Source organism: Neolamprologus multifasciatus, chromosome 5, assembly GCF_963576455.1.
Source record: "Neolamprologus multifasciatus chromosome 5, fNeoMul1.2, whole genome shotgun sequence".
NCBI lineage: Eukaryota > Metazoa > Chordata > Actinopteri > Cichliformes > Cichlidae > Neolamprologus > Neolamprologus multifasciatus.
The window spans coordinates 12,991,107-13,014,127 of NC_140443.1; the positions used below are offsets into that span (position 1 = coordinate 12,991,107).

The window sequence follows — 23,021 nt, forward strand, 5'->3', positions numbered from 1 at the left end:
CACTGTTTTTCCTGGAGTATTGAGTTGGGAGATGGAGCCTGAAATGAGGTCAGCAACCACAGTGTGCGTGTATGTGCACACACACACACACACACACACACACACACACACACACACACACACACACACACACACACACACACACACACACACACACACACACACACACACACACATCAGTGGGTGTAGTGAACATGTGGAGAAATACTGCAGAGTGATTCATTTCTGTTCAAGTACTGTTTTTGTGATTCACAGCACAGAGTTTGACTGTTTTCTAATTTTCCAATGATTACACTGATTCTAAGTGCTCTAAAAGTGCTCTGGCCATGATTGCTGGTGCTTTCTTTTGTGTTCACTTTCCATTGTGTTGTTACCTTGGTAACCATGGTGAGTCCAAGCACGTAGCTGATGCAGCAGATAATAGCGATGAAGACCTCTCTGCGGTAACCCTTCCTTAGGAAGGACGGATACAGATCCACCAGTGATGTGATCTGCCCTTCCACCTCCACAAACTGCAGGGGAACAGAGAGATACAGTGGCATTGATCAAAAAAAGATAAATGCACTAATAAGTATCCAAAATATTTCAGTGCAACTTTTGTTGCTGAGGTTTGGCAGCACTATGTGACGTGGCTGTGTAAAATTTCAAACACAGACTAGTCAGTGGCCATTTTAACGAGTGGGTGAAGCTGAGTTGTTATTGTTGGTTCTTTTGAAATTGTGGCACAACGTGTAAAGTGTCTAAGCTTAGAACTCAGGTAAAAAGCAGAAGTAGTTCTATTGTTATCCCCTTATGAGTCTAAAGACGAATATTCAACCACACAAACCACCTCAGTTGTGGTGCGTGTCACTGTGCTATCATGCACCCACTTACAGGGCACGGGTAAGAAATACATTTTGGGTCACTCCATAGCTGAATGCAGCTCTGGCTTACATGCAGTGGCTCCCTGTGGCTTTGATAAAAACAAAAACAAGGAAAATAATGATGACGATGAATATGGAAAGGAAAAATAAAAACTTTTAATATTAAAAAAAGAAAAAAAATCATCAACTAAAATGTGCATCGTAGCCTACCTCAACAGGGGGTCAATAGCAAGGATATATACACATGATTGCATATGTTTTATTGGTGTTAAAGAAGTTCTGGGTCTGTTGATAATAAAGATTATTGCAGAGTGGTGCAAAGATTCAAAGAAAAATGACCTTGAAAGAATAATATAATGTTGTGTTTCTTTAACAGTTTCTCCTGAATTTGAAACATAATCTTATATAAATCTTTTTCCAGTTGTCGTTCTCTTATGGCCTCTAATGATTCTCTATTTCGCCTATTAATGAATACTATCTGATGACTTTTTGTGTCTATATTTATGCACAGAAACAGACATTTTAAAGCACGAAATATCCAGCAAAAGTATTTTTCAAACACTACTGTATTTGTGCACAGGCTTCTTCACACACTTGGTTCTGTGGTTGGCCAATGAGCAGTTAAATGTTTTGCTTATGGGAACCTTAAAAATAGCTGACGCCTGTAAGTGTCATCAGCATTTCCTTTTATGGCAAACCTCCTGAAGCTCCAACAGTCACCCATGTGTGAAAGTTTGTTTTTCCTCTAACCTGACTGTCGAGGCCAAGCAGCAGCAGCATAATGAAGAAGAGGATTGCCCAGAGTGTAGGAAAAGGCATCATGGTTACAGCTTTAGGGTAGGCAATGAAAGCCAGGCCTGGACCTGCGGAGGAGAGGGGAAGGGGGTAAGAGCAGAAAGAAGGGGAAGGGGGTAAGGCAACATTAGAACCATATGATAAACTCGTCTGATCTGCATCCCTATGGGGGAGAAAAAGAAGCCCCAAACAATGGAGACGCAGAACAGGATATGAACACATCATAAAAAACTGGCTAAATGTTGGGAACAATTATTTACTTTGGTTTTATGACTATATAGTATATAGCTAGTATGCACTAACACCAAAGTATATGTAATACACATACTTACCTCTTATGAGCAACACATTATGGCACACTACAAACTGTATACACTCAACACAGCACAGTTTCATATCATTAACAATGACATATTACACTGAATTCTTACACTAAAAGGCAAACAGAAAAATAAATACAGGTAGAGTATGACATTAAATGCACACTTTAGTATAATGTAGCTGCAGCTCTGTGGAAGTAAGTAAATCATGAGATAACTTGTAAAGCATTCAGTAAATGGATGCATGTACATTATGTAATGGAATAAAACTGGTACATGGGTTATGTGGAATAAAATTACCAAAGAGACCATACAACACCACAACACTGCAGCAATTCTATGCAAAATATAACCTCAACTGCTAATGACGGTTCAACAAATTCACCCAAGCCATTTTGCATTCCTGACTGAAATTAGGATGACCCTTTCTATAAGGAATGCAAAAGGACCAATGCAAAACAGCAGCAGATGCAAAATGAGTGGTTAGATAAAGAGCAAACATGTTCTTTTTTTCCTGTAGTTTCTTTTTTTTTTTTTTTTTTTTTTTTTTTTAAAATGAGGTCTTATTTGACTTGCTAAATCGGGAACTATACAACAGAAGTCAAAGAACAGGGAAGCAGCCATAACAGCGAAACAGCATTGCAGCTGATAACAAGATGTGTCAATATGTTCCATTTTTTGTAGCAAATTATGATGAGGCATCCAACCAAACACCACGTTGACTCAAAAAAAAAAAAAAAAAAAAAAAAAAAAAAAAAAAAAAAAGAAAGAAAGAAAGAAAGAAAACAAAAAAAAAAAACCCAAAAACCTTTCCTATACCTGAAACAAACATATGCTATATTAACTCAATGAAATTGTTTGATCAGTCATTACTACAAATACTTCCAAAGCTGCATATGAATGCCATATCATGTGTGCTTACATTCTACTGTGAAAACCACAGTATTCTTTGAGTATTCAGTCAGCACATTCTGTCGTGCACAAAACATTCAAGCATTTGCAGTTAAGGCAGACTTACTTCTGATGATTTGGGGCTTTTCATAACCTGCTTGCCTGAGTTGGCTTGATGAGCATGCAGATGTTCCAATACTTATTATATTCTGCTGTCTACGTAGCCTTCCGTGTTCATAGACCCACAAACATGGACAGACTTTCTAAGGCATGAAAACCAAGCTGATAACCATGATATGCAGGGTGCTCGACTCAATTCCTCTGACCAACACTTCTATTGTAGTTCCCTGTGGAGCATCAGCCCACTCACCAAACAACACTGATCTCTGACAGTTCTGCACACCCCACCAATAAGTTGCCACTCTAAGTGTATATAAACTGGGCTGGCAGCAAGGACAGTTTCTCTTTTTTTGACATTAGCAGACTGAAAGCTACATTTTGTTTTTTTTCTTGGTCGATCATGGGGCAGAGATGAAGATCAGAGCATTTGATGATGATATACCAGAAAAAACAAATATTAGTATAGATTTCAAGTTTGTGACTCATCTGACAAAGCTTCATGTGCCAACACATTTGAGGGTGACTTATACCTTTGCATATCTGCTTTTAACCTAAATCCCTTGATTCTGTCTGAAAACTACACTTCCTACACTGAAAAGATGTCGGCACTTACGATTCCCTCAAAGCCATTTTCCAAAATATCTCAATCTCACGATGCAGTGAAAACAACTACTCTTTTTCTTTTACCTAAAGTATACTGACAGTCATGCATTCAAAACAAAATCATGTCTTACATGGACAACATGATTGGAGAGGAAAAGAAACCCAAACAGATAAAGGTGCTGGCTCTAGCTACCATGATTAAAAACAACAAATAAATAATAGAAAGAATCAAGAACTCCATATGCCGATGTCACACAAAAAAAGGAACCACAATAATGGTGGCAGGAATCTCTCGTGTACACAAAAGGAGCAATTCAGAACTACATCACGTTGGCACAAGATCCATGTACAATATGACACAGCTAATTCTAAGTGCACTCCGCTACAGTTTTCAACGCGTGCCTAAAAAAAGCACAATCGAGTTTCAAATGCATCTCTCAGCCCCAACTTGTTTCGTTCGAATGAGCGCTAACAAATCAAGTCAATATTTTTGCTTTTTGTCAAGGAGTGTTTGATTTCGGAAGCTTTTATATTCTGATGCCGTCATTTAAGATCAATCAGCGAATCCATTCAATTCCAAATTTCAACTCATTTCGAAACTGGACGTGTAGTCGAATTCTCACTCAGGTTTCGTTGCTGTTTTTCTTCATAATTGCTATTGTTTTATTTGTTAACCAGGAAGCAGCGCCCACCATCACTGCCGCCTTTACAGAACCCTCGTACCTGACTCTGCCACATCAGCAATGTCCACCCCTTGCTCTTGTGCCATGAAGCCCAGGACGGAAAATATTGCGAAGCCAGACACAAAACTGGTACCACTGTTGAGGGCTCCCAGCAGCAAACAGTCCCTATGTCACACATATGTCATGAGGAGGATTTGTTAATGAACACACAAGGATCCCTTTAGCCCCCCCCTCTCTCCCCTATCGCTAACCCCCTCACTGAAAACTAATGGCTCACCTGTAGCAGTTGTATTTGTACTTGTTGTAGCTCCCCAAGGACGTCATGGCACCCAAACAGATGGCATAGGAGAAGAAAATCTGGGTGCCAGCATCAATCCACACCTACCAAGAAGGAAGTGGGGACAAAAAGGCTGAGGCCTGCTGATGGGAGGGAATTTAAGGGGATTTTGTACAGTGAAGCAAGTGGGATAAAACTGTGTTTCTGGTTGTTTATGAAAAACCTTTTTTGGCTTTTCTTTTGCCACATTTTACAAATCAGTGTGCAGGCATGTGTTTTGTTGCCATTCAACTAAAAAAGGACAACAGCAATTATATTATTGCTGTCTTATTTCCTTTTAAACCACATGTTCCATTTTTATGAATTCAACAATTTTGAATTTAAATTTGGTTCTTTTCTGTATGAGCAGCCAGACAGGTATGTGGTCAAACTAGTGAAGGAAAGCTATAACAGTGTTTTCTTGCTCATGCACCTCAGGTTAACACCTACCTCTGGGTCCTTCAGGCGAGTGAGGTCAGGATACAGGTAGAATTTGATGCCTGCAGTAGCACCTGGCAGCGTCACACCACGGATCAAAAGCACAATGAGCATGACGAAAGGGAACGTGGCTGTGATATAGACCACCTATAAGGGGAGACCACAGGTACAGAAAAGCAAGGTCACACATTTTGGAGACAAACTCTAAATGATCCCGTTTGAATTATTTTACAGCCAATATATTAGCTTATCAAATCTTTATCCACAGTAGTTTTATGTTGCCAGCTAGCTGATACTCTGGCTTTATTACAGATAATGGATTCGATCAATGTGTGAACTTGGGAATATTTTGGACAACAACAGACCACAGGCGGTCCCTTAAATCAATAGCGGTGTATCAGTATCTCTTATGTGGAAAACGGTGACCACACTTGGCCTTGCAGGAGTGACAATAATACAAGAATTACAACTTGGATCAGCTAGAAAGTATCAATCAGGTCAGCGCAATCAATAAAGTGTGTTAGGGCTATAAAAAGAGCGGTCTGGGATTGATTGCCTTTGGTCTTGGAGCAAGCTGTTGCTGCAGCAGCAATTCATTGTGGTCTGAAATATTCCCTATATTGAAATACCCAAGATTACATTTATCCTGCAATACTATAGAAAAATGTAGAGAAAATACCAATTTATAAAACAGACAGTTTTCACTTGTCAAGGATATATTAGGCTGGAAGTGAACTGTCATTTTTTTAAATTGATGTTGGAATTGGGAAAACTGGCAAGCATAAAATTTCAGCAGCTGTGACAAGGGCCAAATTAAGATGTCTAGACACCAGGGTCAAAGCATCTCAGCAACAAGAGTTCAAGAAGGGTTTGGGCAAAATGCCAAAATGCTCATGCCATTGACTTGTTGTCCAAACTTCTTAGACCTTCCTTTGACCAGGCATCTGTGTAGCATACTAGGAAATGAAGTGTAACATATGAAGCCCCCCTCACACTCTACAGGTACTGAGACATTTGCAGCAAATCTGTAAAGAACAGGAGAACTTGTGTCTCAACAGGCCAGAGACATTGTTGTAGCACAACAACCATGTTATAACACTAGTGGCTCTTCACTCATTATATTTAGTAATAAAACAATTGCAATCTACAAATTCTTAGGTAATTTCTTGATGCATGGAAGGGCCCAATATCAATTTATCAGACAAAAATCTGTAGTGATTTGTCACGCAACAAGAAATTGTGTCACAACTTTGTCCTCTTTTAGTCACCATTGACTAAATTCTGCACACAGTAGTGTATTAAATAGTAATATTGTAACATTTAAAACATATGAATTATGTCACCCATATTTGCCTTTGTTTAGTTTGAAAACCTATGATCTTATTTTTCTATTTACACAAGGAAATGTAAACATAGCAAATTGTTCTTCTGGTCAGACCACAAAGAGGAGAAATAAAATTCAGATAAGCATGACCATGTCTTGGATGTTAGCTGAAATTAATGTCCTGTAAAAACCAGGTCCCTGTATTCTAAGAGGAATAAAGAAGTGACGAAGCAATGAACAACGAGACACTACAGGATGTTTACCTTTCCAGTGGATTTTACGCCCTTCCAGATGCAGAAGAAGCAGATGACCCACACAAGCAGTAAACACAGGGCCAGGTCCCATTTAATCGGGCCGATCTCGTCTATACCACTGGAGATACCGAGTACATTATGCCTGTAACAATAAATAAATGGGTAAATAAATAAATAATCCTCTGTAGGTGTGTGTCTGCAAGCTGCAGGTTTCATTGCTGACTTTCTACCTCACCTTGACTGAACTTTTACATGACAAAGAATGAACAATTGTTTGTGGTTATGCAAGTGTGCAGGTGTGTGTGGTTTTATGTAACTTACTCCCAGAACTCGGTGACGGGGGAGGTGAAGTTGGAGGCGTTGGCAGCCACCCAGAGGGTTTTGTTCTTGCGGTAGGTGTCCTCAATGCAATGATCAGTGTTCCAGGGCTGATTGCACTTGGCCCAGGGCAGCTCAGGCTGAAAACACTGGGATATAAAAAAAAAAATATGATAAATGATGACAACTGCATTATTACTATTATTAATAATAATTACTATATTCATTCAAAACGTAAGTTTAGACAAAACTTACATGGCAGTTAGCTGGTAGTTAAATGAACAAGAATCAAAGATTGCACTACCCTGATGTAAATCCTCAACTATCTCCATTGTAAATAATACATGCCTGAAACGAGTGGAAAATGAAATGGAATATTCAACAGCTGTCTTTTCCCCCCTCAAACCTACCTGGAACAGGTAGTAGAGGCCCCAGGCCAGGATGACAATGTAGTAGATATTCAGCAGGGACACAATCACAATGGAAGCATAACCAATGCCTGGAGAGAATAGAGAGGTTCAGGGGATTAAACAAGAAGCAGGTCATCAAACTATTAAATCACTATTAATAATTATTAGTTATACTATTACTTTTCTCTGAAATAATATACAACAATTTCAATATTGGCATTTTCTGGCGTGTCAACTTATATAAGACATGATATTTTAGTGACTGTTTCCAAAGCCCCACAATTTTCAACACACAGTTTTCTTGTATAAGAGGAAGAGGTTTAATGCTAACGTTTGATTGGCCACAAAAGACGACGAGACCAGTGGCAGAGATGTTCAAAAGAAGGAGAGGAAAAAAAACAAACATTTGAATCCTAAGCAAAACTCTATGGGAAATTTGTGTAAAGTACAAGACGGCAGTGGCTGTATATATGATACACGCTTTTAAAACTAGTAAAAAAAAAAAAAAAAGGATAGAACTAAAAATTGCGAACTTGGATTTCACTAGATAAAAAGATTTCTACAAGCCAGTCATTGCATCCTGACAAGTTTGAGTCTCAGTGATACTTCCTGTTTTTAATGGTTTTGTGCACTTTGTGTTACATGCGCTTAACAGAATTTACAGTGCAAACTGCAAGATTTGTACATCTGCAGAAATGCCAGCAGTATCCAATCCATTTTTTAACAAAATAGCTAGTCCTTATAAAATGATATCACAAAGTACAGGACAACATTTACCCAATACAAGGTCTAAAGCAATCATTTATTTCTTTTTTTAACCTTCAGTTTTAATTATAGTGCATCTAACATGTTTAATATCAGCTAAGATTCATTGCATCAATACTGGCCTTGAATGACTTGAATAAGCTGGTGGTAAACACATGAGTTGTGTGTGCACTCCTGTGTGCTCTTATGCACTACACAAGGATATAAAGGGAAGAAACCCCCAACCCTTGCTTCAGATGAGAACAGATGTTGAAACTGGGATTTGGACCAAGATTTGGACATGGATTAGGTTTTAGTTTAGAGGTCACTGACGGTCCTCGTAAGTATATCAGAAAAAGCTTTGTACTGCTTTTGTACACACAGCCGACTGAGGCCACTCATACAAATTAATGTCCTTCAACGTAACTGGCCTTCTGTGTGTGCCTGTGTGTGTGTGTGTGTGTGTGTGTGTGTGTGTGTGTGTGTGAGTGAGAGTGTGCGTGCGTGTGTGTGCTGGTGTTGTGAACTGCCTGACTAAATTCTAATTTGCAATCTGTGTCTGTGCGTGTTAGTGTGCTAATGAATGCATGGAATATTTTAACATTGTATTATGTTCTTTTAATCACTGCGCTAATTGGCAGCATCATAACCTCTATATGTCTAAAAAACACAGACATGCACATGCTCACAAGATACACACAACCACTTGGATCACATGGTACGCTGCAAATCAAACAAAGAGCTGTGCCCTCCTCCATGACGTCACATCTTGCGCTCATCTGCTGACCTTAGAAGACCTCATTTTAGGAATAACATATCACAACGTTGCCGCCCATGTGTTTTACCAAGCTTTGTTTCAAATCAAATAAGGCCAAGTTGTAATTTTGTTTACCCTCACTGACATTGTGTTCATGTTCTGTTTAGCCACAACAACTCAATGACAGTTTTATTCTTCAAGCCCTCATAACTTTCAGTTTACACAGAAGCAGTAATTTATTTGTGTAAGACTGCGAGATGCGGTCTATAGTTCTTGCTGTTTTTCTATTCCTTACTAATACTATCTAATACTGTCTAACACCATCTAATACTATCTGCTCAGTTTTTATTGGCCTCTCTTTGGCCTTAAAGCCAAAAAATGCCATCAACATTTCAAATTTCTGAATCCAAGCTAATCACATCACATTTCACTTTAAACCCACAACATAATATATTGCAACAACAAATACCAGTAAGTCCATATTATATTTGATAATTTTTTGCTTGGATTTTCTCCCCTAGTTTATAATGTTCTTTTTTATTTTTTCTAAGTCTTGTAGTATAGACCTTTCGCTTCTGTTTCACTCATATCCTCTATTTTGTCTTTTGCTTTTACCATGCTTTGTTTCCCCCCCTTTTTTCCTCTAATTCCCTCACTCTCTCTGCTCTTCTCCATTCAAACCTCTCTCCTCTGTTAAATCCCTCTCCACCTTTTCCTGTTTTTTTGTCAATCCATCTGTCTGGTCCTCAGATCTGTGCTCTGCTTTTTTCCCTCTCTCTCTCTCATCATCTCTCTGATGTGTTGCTGCGCTGTTGCCATAACAACGTGTGATTCAGGACACTCTGTACACTGTCTTGAGAGATTGTGTGTGTGTGTCTGTCTTTGATATCTATGTACAAGACTGCAAGAGGATAATGTGTCTGAAAAGAAGAAAGATTGTGTATTTATGTGAAAGCAAGAATAGCAGGACAAGTAAATAATTAAGATCATAAGAAAGAAATGAATGTGTTTATAGCTCTGAACTAAATCCATGAATGCATTTCAGAAATAATGACTGTTAATGTGCAATTGCTGAAGATGGAGCAGTATAAATATTAAAAAAAAAAGACTATTCAGAATTGAACAGACAGGGAGGAATACATTAACCTTATTTGGCTGGTAGTGAACAGGAGGAGAGGGGGAGGTGAGAAGAACAGTGAATGAAATGAAGACGGGGAAGTGGAGATGCCCAGGACAGAAGAACAGGAGGGAAAAATAATATACAAGACATTTAATAACAGGAGGAGAAAGAAGACATTAGAATTTAAAAAAAAGAAGAAAAAGAAAAAAGAAAAGACTTGAGCTCAGTAAAGTGGAAAAAAAATAACTACAGAGGACCTGTCAGAGTACACTGAAGAAATGCCTCTTGGCAGGTGTGAGCCAGAGAAGGTTAAAGCACAATAGAGTCCTCAGTATGTTGGTGTACCAGTGCAGGCTTGGCTGCCTGGTAACGGCTGCAGGGTAAAGTCTCAGCAGCCTGATTGGATGAAAACCTGGTGTGACTCAGCCTTATGTTACACAGCCATTTCTCAGTGGAAAAAACAGAGGTCTGGAAAAATTCAGTCTCGGATTGGATATGGAAAGCCTGTACTCTGCATTCAGTCAAATTGGTGGGCTATCAAAAGAAGGGGAAGTGAGTGAAGCTGAAGTCACAGGTACAGGTACAAGTGCAGGTGTATGGAAAGAAAGTTTTTTTAAGTCAATAACTGGAATTTTATGATCATTATAATACACAAGATTTCAATGAAATAGTTATGGTGATGTGTCTGAAATTACTGATTCAATAGCAGTAAGTAATGGATTTCCATGAGGAAAGTCCTCATGAGACAAGTTACACTCGAGACAGAGTTAATTAGGGTGAACACTCCATCTAACCACCACCATAATCTCCAGTTTCTTTATTTTAGAACAGATTTCGCGGGCACCTATAATATGATTCCTAAGAAAAAGCTCATTATTTGAGCAGGGAGGATCTAATTAGGGACTACATACCAGTAAAGATGGGACAGAGCTTCTCCCAGCAGGTAATGCCACCCTCGGAGGTGAACTGACCCAGGGCGACCTCCAGGAAGAAGACTGGCAGACCTCCACCAAACAGGAAAATGAAGTAGGGGATGAGAAATGCACCTAGATGGGGAACACAAGGGAAACCATTAACCTAAAAATATGACCCCCATGAGTTGACATAAATTGTTGCAGCATTTGAAAGCCTTACCTCCACCATTTTTATAGCAGAGGTATGGGAAACGCCAGACATTCCCTAAACCAACAAAACCACCAGCAACAGACAGAACAAAGTCCAGCTTGCTGGCCCACTTCTCTCGCTGGGGGTGCTTGCCCTCTGCTTCATCTTCAGGCCGGGTGCCAGGACTCTTACCGGGAGATGGTTTCAGTGTGTCCTTATGGAAGTCTTTCAGACACTGAAGTTTCTCTTTTTGAGCCATTCTATTGAAACAGAAGACAAAGAAGAGATCAAGTTAGAGCTGCATTCATGAAAAACAAAAACAAAAATATTATTAATGTATAATAATTAAAATATAAATATTATTTTTGGTGCCTTCTTTCATGAATGCACTGCATTTTTACTGAACGATTGAGACTGATTTTTTCAGTTGTGGCAAGGGACTGAACTGGAGACAAAGAACTGTGAGACTAAACACATTAGCTGAGGCAGGGAAACTGCTTAACAGTTGCTTAAGATTCAGGAAGTTGTAAAATTATCATCTGCTTCACAAACCATCCCACTGAATGGCTATTATCAGTTGTAATCACTCCCACAGGCATTGCCAGCAGGTTATGCACCCACTCATAAACCATCAGGTTAGGCATCCTCCATTTTTGTCAGTTCTAAGAAGAAAATGACCAAGAATATTTAGGAGACCTCCTGTGGTCATGTAAATAAGTGCATAAAAAATTCTCTGTTGGATACATGGAACTGATAACTGACAAAAAAAAATAAAATAAAATAAAAAAAAAAACCACCCCAAAAAGAACTGTATCTTTTTTTTTGGAATGCTCACTGAGAGGTTTTGTTGCCTAATCCTCATTACTAAATAGCACATGAGAAAGAAAGCTGGTAAAAATAAACAGTTCAATTTGAATGCATTTTGTTCAAATGAAATCGAAAACTGATCAGAGTCAAGATAAAAAGATTTGAATATATGGTAACACGTTTAAGATGAAACAGTAAAACTAGTCTTCCTTCTTCGGCACTTCCTCATTGAAACTATTTAATATGGCGCTGTGATTGGCTGAACATTATAAGGGTTACGATGACAACTGTAGCTGTAAATTTCCATTCAGCAATGACAATGAGAGACACAAAGACAGTCGTGGAAGAGACTGACATACTTAGTAGTCAGCAGATGTCTGTCACTGTGGAAAATGCCACATCCCTCTCTTTCCACGTGCTAGGTTGCTGCACCCTCTAGTTCTTTGTCTTTATCTTTCAATCTTATTGTGTCTTTCAGGATGATATTTACAGAAGGTAAAACTGCGGGAAAGACTACTTTTCCGTGGCTATCTGCAGATACAGGCTTTGGTTCCAGTTTATATTTACCTGGATATTTAAATTAAAGTTGTTGGGGTTTTTCCCCCTTGCCTCTACCAGATCCAGGAATGTTAGTCAGAATGCATGATTCTTATGTTTGAATCAGAAACAGCATGGACGTATTTCACTTTAGTTGCACCTACAGCTTTTTTGTTTGAATTTGTTTTTAAATTGGACACAAACTGTGGTCAAGTGACTGGACATGAACTGTTGTCATGTCCTTTAACATTTCTTTAAAGGCTTTTATTGTAGAATAAGGTGTTGATGTCATGGGATGTTGCCGGCAGCAGCCAGCAGGTAAGAAACACTGTTTTTGATTATCCTGTGACCAACTACATTGATGGGTGAATGCTTGTAACGTACTGATGTACACTAAGGTGGGTAAATATTTACCCCAGCAAGAGAGTTATCTGTTATCTGAGTGGCTTATAGATCGCTAAGCCGCAAAAGCTATGAAGTCTGAAGAGAAACCTAAGATTATTTGTGTGTGTGACTAGAACTAAAGGGAGGCACACTCACACTGAAACAAAAGGAGAAACTGTGTTTTTTAATAGCAGCATTAAGCAGTAGCCTACAAATCTTATAATGAACACAAACTAACTAATGGAAATAAGTTAGTAAATCAATGATTAAATCAGGCACATAAAGGATCATTCCTAGCCTCTTGTTAATTTAAGACTAGTGTATTGGTGTATGGCATCAGCAGATATCTTCAACCAATTGAGGAAAAAGCTGTTCATGCCTAAACACTAGCTTTTTCTGTCAATATTTGGTTGACTAAGTACAAACAGCCCTGTACAATACCATCTCTCATTTCAAACAAGTTAATGATTTCACAGTTAGTGACACATATATTTATCTTCATGAATAACTTCCTATAGTAAGTTAATGAGTAATGCTAGGAGGAGAGAACTGGCTTTTTGTGCATATATTGTGTGAGTGACTTTCTGCTAGATATGTGACATTATACCTGTATATATTTGGATTAAGATATTAAATTGAAAAAGGAAACCAGCTAGTAGACAAAAGAGGAATTCACGTGATACTGCAATGTGCTCTGTTGTGTTGCAACATCACAGAAATTAATGCAATAAGCTGAATAAACTGACTCAGTGAGTGAAGCCATTTGCCTAAAATAGCTGGGGTGAAGTTAAATCAAATACATAAAAAGAAAAGCACAACAAGATTAAAATGTTTAGCTGGGATGTACTGTGTACAGTGTTGGGGAGTAACGGAATACATGTACCGCCGTTACGTATTTAAAATACAAAATATGAGTAACTATATTCCGTTACAGTTACCGTTTAAAAAGGTGGTATTTAGAATACAGTTACTTTGTTGAAATAAATGGATTACACGGCGGTACTTCCCTGTTTCATATTGTGGCGGGTCAGGACTGTTTGGGTTTTGTTTGACAGCTACGTTCTGTTGTTCCAGGCGGCAGCGTTGCGGTTGCCATGGTTACAGGGTGACGCTCTCTCTCTGCGTGTTTCCTGGGTGAGAGAGCGCCTGTTGTTGTTGTGCTAAGCTAACAGGCAGAACGCTACCGGTATAGCTCTAAAGAATGTAGCCTCATAGGCAGTGTAGTCCGTGCTGCAGGGAGAATGGACTGCCATACCCGTTATGTGTCTGTGAGCGAGGGAGGGAGAAAAAGGAAAAGTACGAGCTGTCATCGAGCAAAAACGGGAGCTGAAAGCATGTAAATATAATAATAACCACTGCAGCCAAGAAGAGTGCCTGACGAGCCCAGTTGTAAGTAAGCTATTAAAACTCGACTGTACACCGTGTTCGTGTTTTCCTCCAAAAACAATAAGTTCTGTTGGAGCAGCCTTTCAACGCCTCTCTCCGTCTCTCGCTAGCAGAGTTAGCTAGTTAGCTCGTAGCTCGTAGCTGAAGAGCCCAACACAGAACCCACCATATTAGCCAGAGGTCCCTTTACTACGGTTCGGAGCTGCGGGCCTTCAGTAACAGTAATAAATCACAGCAATAGTACATTCATGTAGTTGTAAACAGCATGATAATATATTAAGTAATCCAAAGTATTCAGAATACGTTACTCTCATTGAGTAACGTAACAGAATACGTTACAGAATACATTTTGGGGCATGTATTCTGTATTCTGTAATGGAATACATTGTAAAAGTAACCTTCCCAACACTGACTGTGTACTACCAGTTCTTTGGGAAATTACTAGTGTAGTAGTTGGGAATCATCCAGTAATAAAACATTTTGACATATCGGGCACTTCTATTATCAACAACATGCTAAAAAGCAAGGAAAAATGGCATAGGTGCAGTTAATGTAAGCTAAAGTTCTCAAAAATTGGCAGGTACATAGTAGTATAATGTATAATGGACTTCCTAAGACATTGTACTATATATATGCTATGTACAACAATCTATTGAGCTTTGTGCAAGGAGTTCAACTTGTGAAGTGAACAGAATTATCTCCTGAAATGACCTTTTTTTGTCCCCAGTCAGGTGCTGGTGAACATGCAGGAATAACTTGCTCGCCAAGTGTTTTAAGTCGTTTGTTCACAGGAATACACTGACAGGAAGGCCATTGTTTTCTGATCCAATTCATCATGTTGTTAAACTTACAAAGCCATACGAAGACAAACACATACCTTCAAGTTCCCAGCAGGGCCAGTGAATGAACTTCTTTGTATTAGGAAAGCGTGTAGAGAATCAAAAGTAATTCATCGTTTTACTGCAGGGGAATGGCCTACGTTTGAATGATTTGTAACTTTAAGTACTTTACAGTGAATGTAAAGTGGCCCATCACTTAAAGTGACGCAGTGACAGTCAGTTGCTGAAACAGCCAGAATCACCTCTCATGTTTTGGAGGGAATTGCAGAGTAGCTTAAAATAATTTTTAAAAATAAAGACTTGACAGTTATATTAGTACTACTCCCCAATTTTCAGCTAGGAAATCATTAAAATCTCAAGATTTATGAATAGCATTTAGCTTGTCCGTTATGATCGCTAGCACTAGCTCCTTTAACTAGAAATGTTACTGCGCCGAATTCCAGTGAGTACAAATCGGTCAAAGCTAAACGATTTGTTGAACAATTCTTTTGAACTAACTGATTCTAGTGATTCAGCATACTGCAATGAATCGCCTTGAACATCACTGGAAAACAGCATCTGATGAGAATGTTTCCTGGGCCCTTCTAAGATTAGATCTTCTAGGCACATTAACTGTGTTTAAATCCTGGGGCTGACCGAGAACACTCTGAAGTGATGTGTACTCAGTCTGCACTGGGAGTGCTTCAGGACTTCACAGGAAGAGATAGATGATGTGGCAGAGGGGTAAAGCTATCTTGTGTAGTCTGCTTTCACTACAGACTTGGACCCAGATAAGTGGTGGAAAATAGAAGTAATTGAGTGGTGACCATGTGTAGCTGTAGATTTAGCTGCTCAGGTGGTTCATCCCAAGAAAAAGGCATCATTTCAAAGAGACTGAATCCAATCTGTTCACGGGAATGTTGCTATTCCACGATTTCCTATAACATGACTCCCACAGAGTTAGACTGGCCTTGGAAACCACTATGAATTGTGGGATGATTTAAAGTTCAAGCCAAAAGTTTTGTGCACAACAGAGAACCATTGTGTGGTGCTGGTGTTTGTGAGGGTGGACCTCACTGGACCCAGGCTCTGGATATGCATTCAGTGACTTCACATACTTACTACACTCCCAAAGTACTTACATAACACACGCTCCTATTTTGAGACCATGTACATTTCCACTGGGCTGGCTGCAGCTGCCCGTTAAATCCACTCTCCTCTTTTTTTGCCTCACATTTCTTTTACTCATCCCCTGCATATTTGTTTTCTTTTTTCCTCGCCCATATTTTGTCTCCTGTTAAAGTCTTCTTTTACGCTCATCACATTGTGCTTTTAACAAACATGTCAATATTAGATATTTCAATAATTTCAAATGAGCTATTTAGGCTATTCAGCCTATTAGCTTATGAGCAATGAATAGAATTATTGGATTTAGGGCTTAAGGATGACAGATTCAAATATTTTACCAAAGACTAGAGATAAGATTAGACGTTTCACTAACAAAATAATCAACAGCAGTCTTCCAAACACAGTGAGATGCTACACAAAACCAGCTGTTCTCTGCCTTTCCACCATTTCCAATTCCCATTTTCTCATCATCTTGGTTGACCTCCTTTGATTTTAGTTTTTCTATATTTTCTTCATTATACATCCTTCATGTTTCAAACCCCCACAGGGCCTTTCAGAAGTCTCGACCCTTTACCCCCACCCCCACACCTTATTTCCACAGCTTGCTTCTGCTGCCCCCACCCCCTTTTCTTGTAATCACTGACCCTTTTCCTCTTGGGTCACTTTTTAAATCAGCTTGTCCTTGTTTGCAAATTTTCTGTTGTTTCCCTCCAATAGCTACCTTCCCTCTTAATTTTACTATGGTTCTTTTCTATAAGGCACTCCTTTAGACACTCTTGTTTATTTACAATTTTCCCCCATTAATGCTACCTCATTTTGCATAAGTACAGACACTTCTCGATGCTCTTTTCTCATTTTCATTTCAGACAAATAGAAATGATCATACAAAACTTGTAAAAGAAAGACAGGAAAAGAAACCGAAACACAGAGAGTGAATATGAGTAAAAAAGAGTGAGAAATAGGTGGAACATAGGGAAAAAGGAAAGAGTGACTGAAAGCTGTTAAAGATTAACTTGGATGGGGAAAGCTGAAAACACAATGGCATGAAGACAAAAAGAAACAGTGAGGTCCGTGTACACATTTGTTACTAAAAATTAAACATGCTACAGAAGGTAACGGCATGTGAGAGTCACATGCAGACAAATACAAAAATAGATGTTGGGCTGATGGACCAAAAAAGAGACTAAAGGCTTTTCTTTGAACACCAAGAATCACAAGAAGTATGAGCATGTGAGGTAACAGAAAGTTATCAAAAGTTACCAAAAGGCTTATCAAGCTACAGTTAACACTCACTGTCGGTTCTGCTAACATTTTTTTCCACTCTAGTTCTACAAACTATAACAGGTCAGTGGAGCTGAGCTTCAATTATTCACATACTGCAAATATGGATCTAATAATTAAACATCCAAGGACTTTAAAGATTATGGCTTGTTTTAGTATCTCTGTAATTTCCAAGTTTTGCCCAAAACTTTGGTCATATTTTGGTTTTTAAGAAGTGCTTTAACCTTTAAGAGATTCCTGATAAGCTGAGGTTTATTATGAAAGAATAATGCAAGGTTTTAACCAAAACTTTCGTCATGAACCATTTCATATCAAATATGTGGGAAACTAACAGAGATGTTTAAAATTTCTTGGAAGTTGCCACGGAAAACTCTTTCACAGATTCAAAATTGCATGTCCAGCAGATACATTGTAACTTCATTGTTTTCATTTTTACCCCTCAGCTGTAAAAGGCCAATGGGGTATTGTCGTCACCTCAACAGACTGGCGCTGTGGACACCCAAGTTTGTAAATACAATAACTTGAAAACAAGGCGGCGAAGGAGTTTCAAATTGATACCATAGGTTTGTCTACCAGGAGGCTGAAGGATAGCACTTGAAGCTCTATTTTACTCATTATAGTATTCACAGGAGTGTAATTATTGATACGGTCCCTGCCACCACAAGAAGCGAATAAACCCTAGCATATCTCCCTTGTCTTGAGGGTTCTTTTGCAACTTCCACCATATTCATCAAGTCTACAGAAGTACTGATTTCAAGTTCTCTGGAATATATTATGCAAATTTTTTTTCTCAGTGTCTTGTTTGTTTGCTTTTCATTTCTTGTTTTGATTAATCCTTTCTTTGGAAATCTTAAAAGAATCCAAGATTTCTACATTTCCTGGTAAACTGGTTTGTTGGCCACAAGGTGATGCTGATCTTTTATCTTCTGTCAGTTATCTTGCATGAAATGTATTAAAGTCAATCACCATAATAACGCATGCACATATGCAGTTTTCATCAGCCTGATATACAAATATATAAGGTGTTAATCACTATCGTTGTCGTTTTCACCTTCAATAGCCAAGATAAATAAGATCTTTCAAAGCTGTCAATGCTTTTTAAATAAATGTTCAAACTGAGACCTCGACACATTTATACAGTCATACAAGATTAATGGGGCAGCTCCAACAGCAATGAGCTCATAGTGGACTAACATAATGGTATGAATTTATGTTGCTTACCGGTTCAAGTTGGTTAATATTTAGAGCGGCATGTCTGATGTCAAGGCCACCTGATCATAAATGTTTGATATCAGCACATGCAATGCAACAGTTTATATTTTCATCCTCCACGTCAGTATAGGTTTGCACCACCTTTCTCAGATTTAATCTGTAAAAAGTGCTGTTGTCACTATGACTAAGATTTTAGTAATATGCACATGCATGCACACACACACACACACGTGAATGCACACACAGATGCACGTTCCAGTACCCTCAGATTACTGACTTAATAAATCATTTAACAGCAACAGCCTACAGTTGACACATCAGCTTTCAGCAATAATTTGTCAGACAAGGGAACAACAAATTCCCACTACATTTTCACTTACATAAATGACTATTATTTACAATACAACAAACATATTAAAATTGAAATATACTTTGCAGATTAGATGTTAAAACACAAATATAAAAGACAAAGACAAGTGTGGTGTAAAATCTAAGAAGTGCATCTCTGGACAGGCTACAGTGTTTCCCCACACACAGAAATGTTTTTTTTTTTTTAGTCATATCCTTATTTTTTTTCCATCCAAGAGGACAACACAATTCAAAATCACTTCACTACAGAAACATCACCTCTCTTAATTTGAAAAGATCAGTCCCTGCTAACCAGCTAGCTCTGACATTATCCTGAGCTTCCAGTGCTATTCGAGAGTTTCACACATCAAACTCAGCACTCAAACTCACGTGCCTTTTAAGTCTGTTAAGACCCATAAACTGTCACATGCGTAGGGGTCTTTTGCAGGCATTTTAAGCTCATTATGTGCACTCTCGTTCTTTATCACTCCAACCCTACTGTATTAACATCACTCCTGACATTGTTCAAAGCTCCACTGTCCCGCATCCCACATGATATGGATGACAGCGTCAAACATGTAACTGACTGAAAGGTTTGCCAGCTTTCATAAAAAGACATGAGAATGAGGGTATATGATTCTGATAGACTGAACCACTGAACACTTCTTGATTTTCATAAATTTTTACAGCCCCTTGAAATTAGTCACTTGCCAGCAGACGTCAGTTAATTGAGATTTCTGCCTACATCAGTCAAGATTAGATTAAACTCAAGGCCACTAGCAGAGAAAATACACACAGAAATGTCTCTGTCAAATCCTAACACTAGCCCTATATACCAGTATATTTCAACTCAGTGTCATCGGGCTCTTAAACACAGGAGACTGCTCCCCAAATATAGTTAAAAGTTAACAAGAACTGGCAACTGACACTTATAAATGATTAAAAAAGAAAACACACAAGTGTAGGAGATGTCACACTGTTTATCAACTGTTAATCAATTCTGTCAAGGCTGAATATCCAATTTCAAACTCAAATAGTATAAATAACTTCATAGATAAGATTTTTTTCTCTCCATTCGGTATGGTTTCCTAAACGCTTTGTAAAGGTCTCTTTGTGAAAGATATTCCATTCCAGGTTTTATCATCTTCCTGAGTTAAAAATCCTGGGTAAATTTCCAACTCTGAAACCAACCCAAAAAGGAAATAACTACTTGTTATCAGAACCAACCCCCTCCAAGGCACACTGAGGCTACCAGTAATCATCTTTTTATTCTTTTCCAACCTCTGTAAGACATCTAAGAGCACTGTAGTGATTTACCCATTCACCTAACACAAGGTCCCCGGTATTGAGCAATCCACTGTAGCGACCCCTTGTGAATAAATGTGAGACCGAACGAAGCGCGTAAGATTCACGTATACAGACGAAAACCGTAATTTCTCAATACTCTAACAATTAAATACCAATAGGAAGCTAATGATCGCTGCACATGCACTTGTTACTGGAGACGGTAAAATGTCTCCCGTTCATTGTCACAAATAGTGCAGTTACGGAGACAAAATTAAGCGAAGGAGAAAAGAAAGAAAAAGGACAAGAGAGGACGAGAGAGAGAGAGAGAGAGAGAGAGAGAGAGAGAGACGTTTTAAGGGGAAGCAGCGTGTGATGCTTTCAGAGCGACAAACGAGCATCTCCGCCTTCTCGTCTCACTTCCCCTTTCTTTTTTAGTTCAGCAACGCAATTATTCGAAACAAAGTCTATATATAATAAACCTAAATGACCAAAAATACAACTTCTGATTTGGTTTAAATAATGTGGATATCCATGGACCTAAGAATAAAGCGACATATGTGTATATAAAAAAGAGAGACAAAGACTGTAAGACTCGCGTAGGCTGTAAAAGCAAATAATCAGATAACAGAACTAAATCCGCTGCTCGCCATCATAAACAAAGACGATTTAAAATAAATAAATACAGCAAGCAAATGGTAGAAATTAATAAGATCCTCTAAGCATCTGACGTAGGCATGTGTGAATCCGCTACATCTCATAGATGACAAAGCTACTGATGAAAACAGATAATTGTACATATTCCAATAATAAAAAATGACACCGTAGCCATCTGGGTAACACAAGTCCACCAGTGATCCTTCCTAAACGCTCGCTCACCGACGAGGGGAGAACAGCCTTCACCCAAATCTACCCCACAGCTTCCTCACAGATCTTCAGCCGGACATCTCGTGTATACACTGCCATCAGTAAAACCAGCAATAATAATGAAACACATGCGATGGATTTAACTTAGAAATGGACAAGAACTTTTTTCTGTTCCTCAGGGTTTAAAAAGAAATGTTTCCATTCAGACACTAAATCGAAATAAGTCAAAACATCAAAAATCGTAATTTGATATTTTAGAAAAAATCTATAAGAGAATGCATGTAAGATACACCATCATCTCTCCGTGAAATATTTTGTAGGTGTGCAACGAGGGCGCATTTTGTCTTTACCTGCAATGTTGATGTGCTTTCCTCTGTTATTTTGTCCTTTTAATGTCCTTTGAGCGCCGTCCCTTGTCCGTTTCGTCTTGTCCGTGACCTCTTGAGTCCGTTAGAGCGACTGAGGACTGAACGCGTCGGGAGCCTATATTTAAGCCTATTTATAAGCTTCTCTTCCTGACCTTTGTCTCTTAAAACTGGGGGACCAGAGAAGCAGCAGCAGTGGAAAATCACCGGCTTGCCTCCTCTCTGAGCAACAGGAGAGGTCTATGGTGCCTTCAGGGTGCAGCAGCACACTCGGATTTTTTTTGAAGGCTAACTGCGCGTTTGCAAAGCATCAGGATATGAATATAGCCATCCACTAGCTAGTAGTTATGATTATATTTATGATAGTAGTTTAAATTAAGCTATTTTTCCATGTCCTATCTAGGAATTGTTGCTAAATTAGGCTATACTTTGTTTCCTTTGTTTGTTTGTTGTTAGAGTTATTGTTACTTCAACCAGCATGCCTTTAAAGGTTATGTTGGGCCATCCAAAAAAAAAAAAAGTTGGTGTTTACAAGCATCACATGCAGCATTAATAGATATTAAAGTGCCAAGCTCCCCATTTAGTCTATGTCTTATCCGCCTCTCACGAGCACGCGTTCAGATTTTCGAGCGCGTTCTTGAATTAGCTCCACTTCCCCACACGCGGCCGAGGACAGGCGAAGAAGTGCACGTGTGGAAATAAACGATCTCTACGAGATAACACCTTTTGTGGTAACACAGATTCAGCAGCTCTTTTTAATGTGTAGCCACATTTATATTATTTATTTATTTATTTCATTTTATTTTTTTTATTTTCACAATATAAAAAAAACTAACAAAACGTTATCACAAACAAGTCAAGCTCAACTCTAAATCTAAACTAACTTGCCTGACAGAGTTTTTGTTGTGAATAAAAAGATGTTTCTGTTATTTTGTAATCCTATGCTTTGATAAGGAACTGATAATTGTCTTTCTATATTCTGTCTGTTTCCGTTAGACTCTTGATGTACACTATAAAAAATAAATAACTAAAAACTCTAAAAAGCACTTTGAGTGATCCAAGTAGAAAAGCTCTATATAAGAACCAGTCCATTTATAAGGTTATGGCTCCACATACTTTATCCATATTGGTAAATGGGTTAGGGTGATTGAAGGGTTGTTATTGGTAACTGATGTTTTGAGGCTAACCTGCCATTAACAAATAGATAAATAACACGTGGTTTTTTGTTTTTTTTCAACACCTTTTGGTGTTACTGGCCAAAAGGATTGTGTAGAGAAGATGTTGAAGTGGACAGAGGGGCCAAAAAACATTGGACTTAAATATTGGAGATATTTTTGTTGTAGACTCTCAACTGACAGTGAAGACAGATTCTTTTCTCTAACCTTATTGAAGGACTGACTTAAATCCAGACTGTAGTCTCACTATGTAATCTCTGATCTGGGAAACTGGTTTATGGTCATTTTTTTTAAAAAATGATTTGATTTTGGCCAGTGCAACTATACATTACATAGCCATCATGAGAACAGTTGGATATGATGGCAAAT

The 23,021-nt window shown here is 38.5% G+C and overlaps 1 protein-coding gene across 1 annotated transcript in view; it reads right to left on the reverse strand.

The window, feature by feature from the left end:
• Window positions 1–21,700, reverse strand: part of LOC146518150 (sodium- and chloride-dependent taurine transporter-like) — a 28,433-nt gene extending 6,733 nt beyond the window's left edge. Inside the window, exons 1-11 of the mRNA XM_085161254.1 lie at window positions 21,463–21,700; window positions 11,091–11,320; window positions 10,868–11,002; window positions 7,336–7,424; window positions 6,929–7,074; window positions 6,617–6,749; window positions 5,042–5,176; window positions 4,553–4,656; window positions 4,316–4,440; window positions 1,614–1,726; window positions 375–512 (exon numbers count right to left, since the gene is read on the reverse strand). Coding sequence (XP_085017380.1) covers window positions 375–512; window positions 1,614–1,726; window positions 4,316–4,440; window positions 4,553–4,656; window positions 5,042–5,176; window positions 6,617–6,749; window positions 6,929–7,074; window positions 7,336–7,424; window positions 10,868–11,002; window positions 11,091–11,319 — 1,347 coding nt within the window. The 5' untranslated portion in view covers window position 11,320; window positions 21,463–21,700. The remainder of the gene's footprint in view (window positions 1–374; window positions 513–1,613; window positions 1,727–4,315; window positions 4,441–4,552; window positions 4,657–5,041; window positions 5,177–6,616; window positions 6,750–6,928; window positions 7,075–7,335; window positions 7,425–10,867; window positions 11,003–11,090; window positions 11,321–21,462) is intronic.
• Window positions 21,701–23,021: the final 1,321 nt, after the last annotated feature.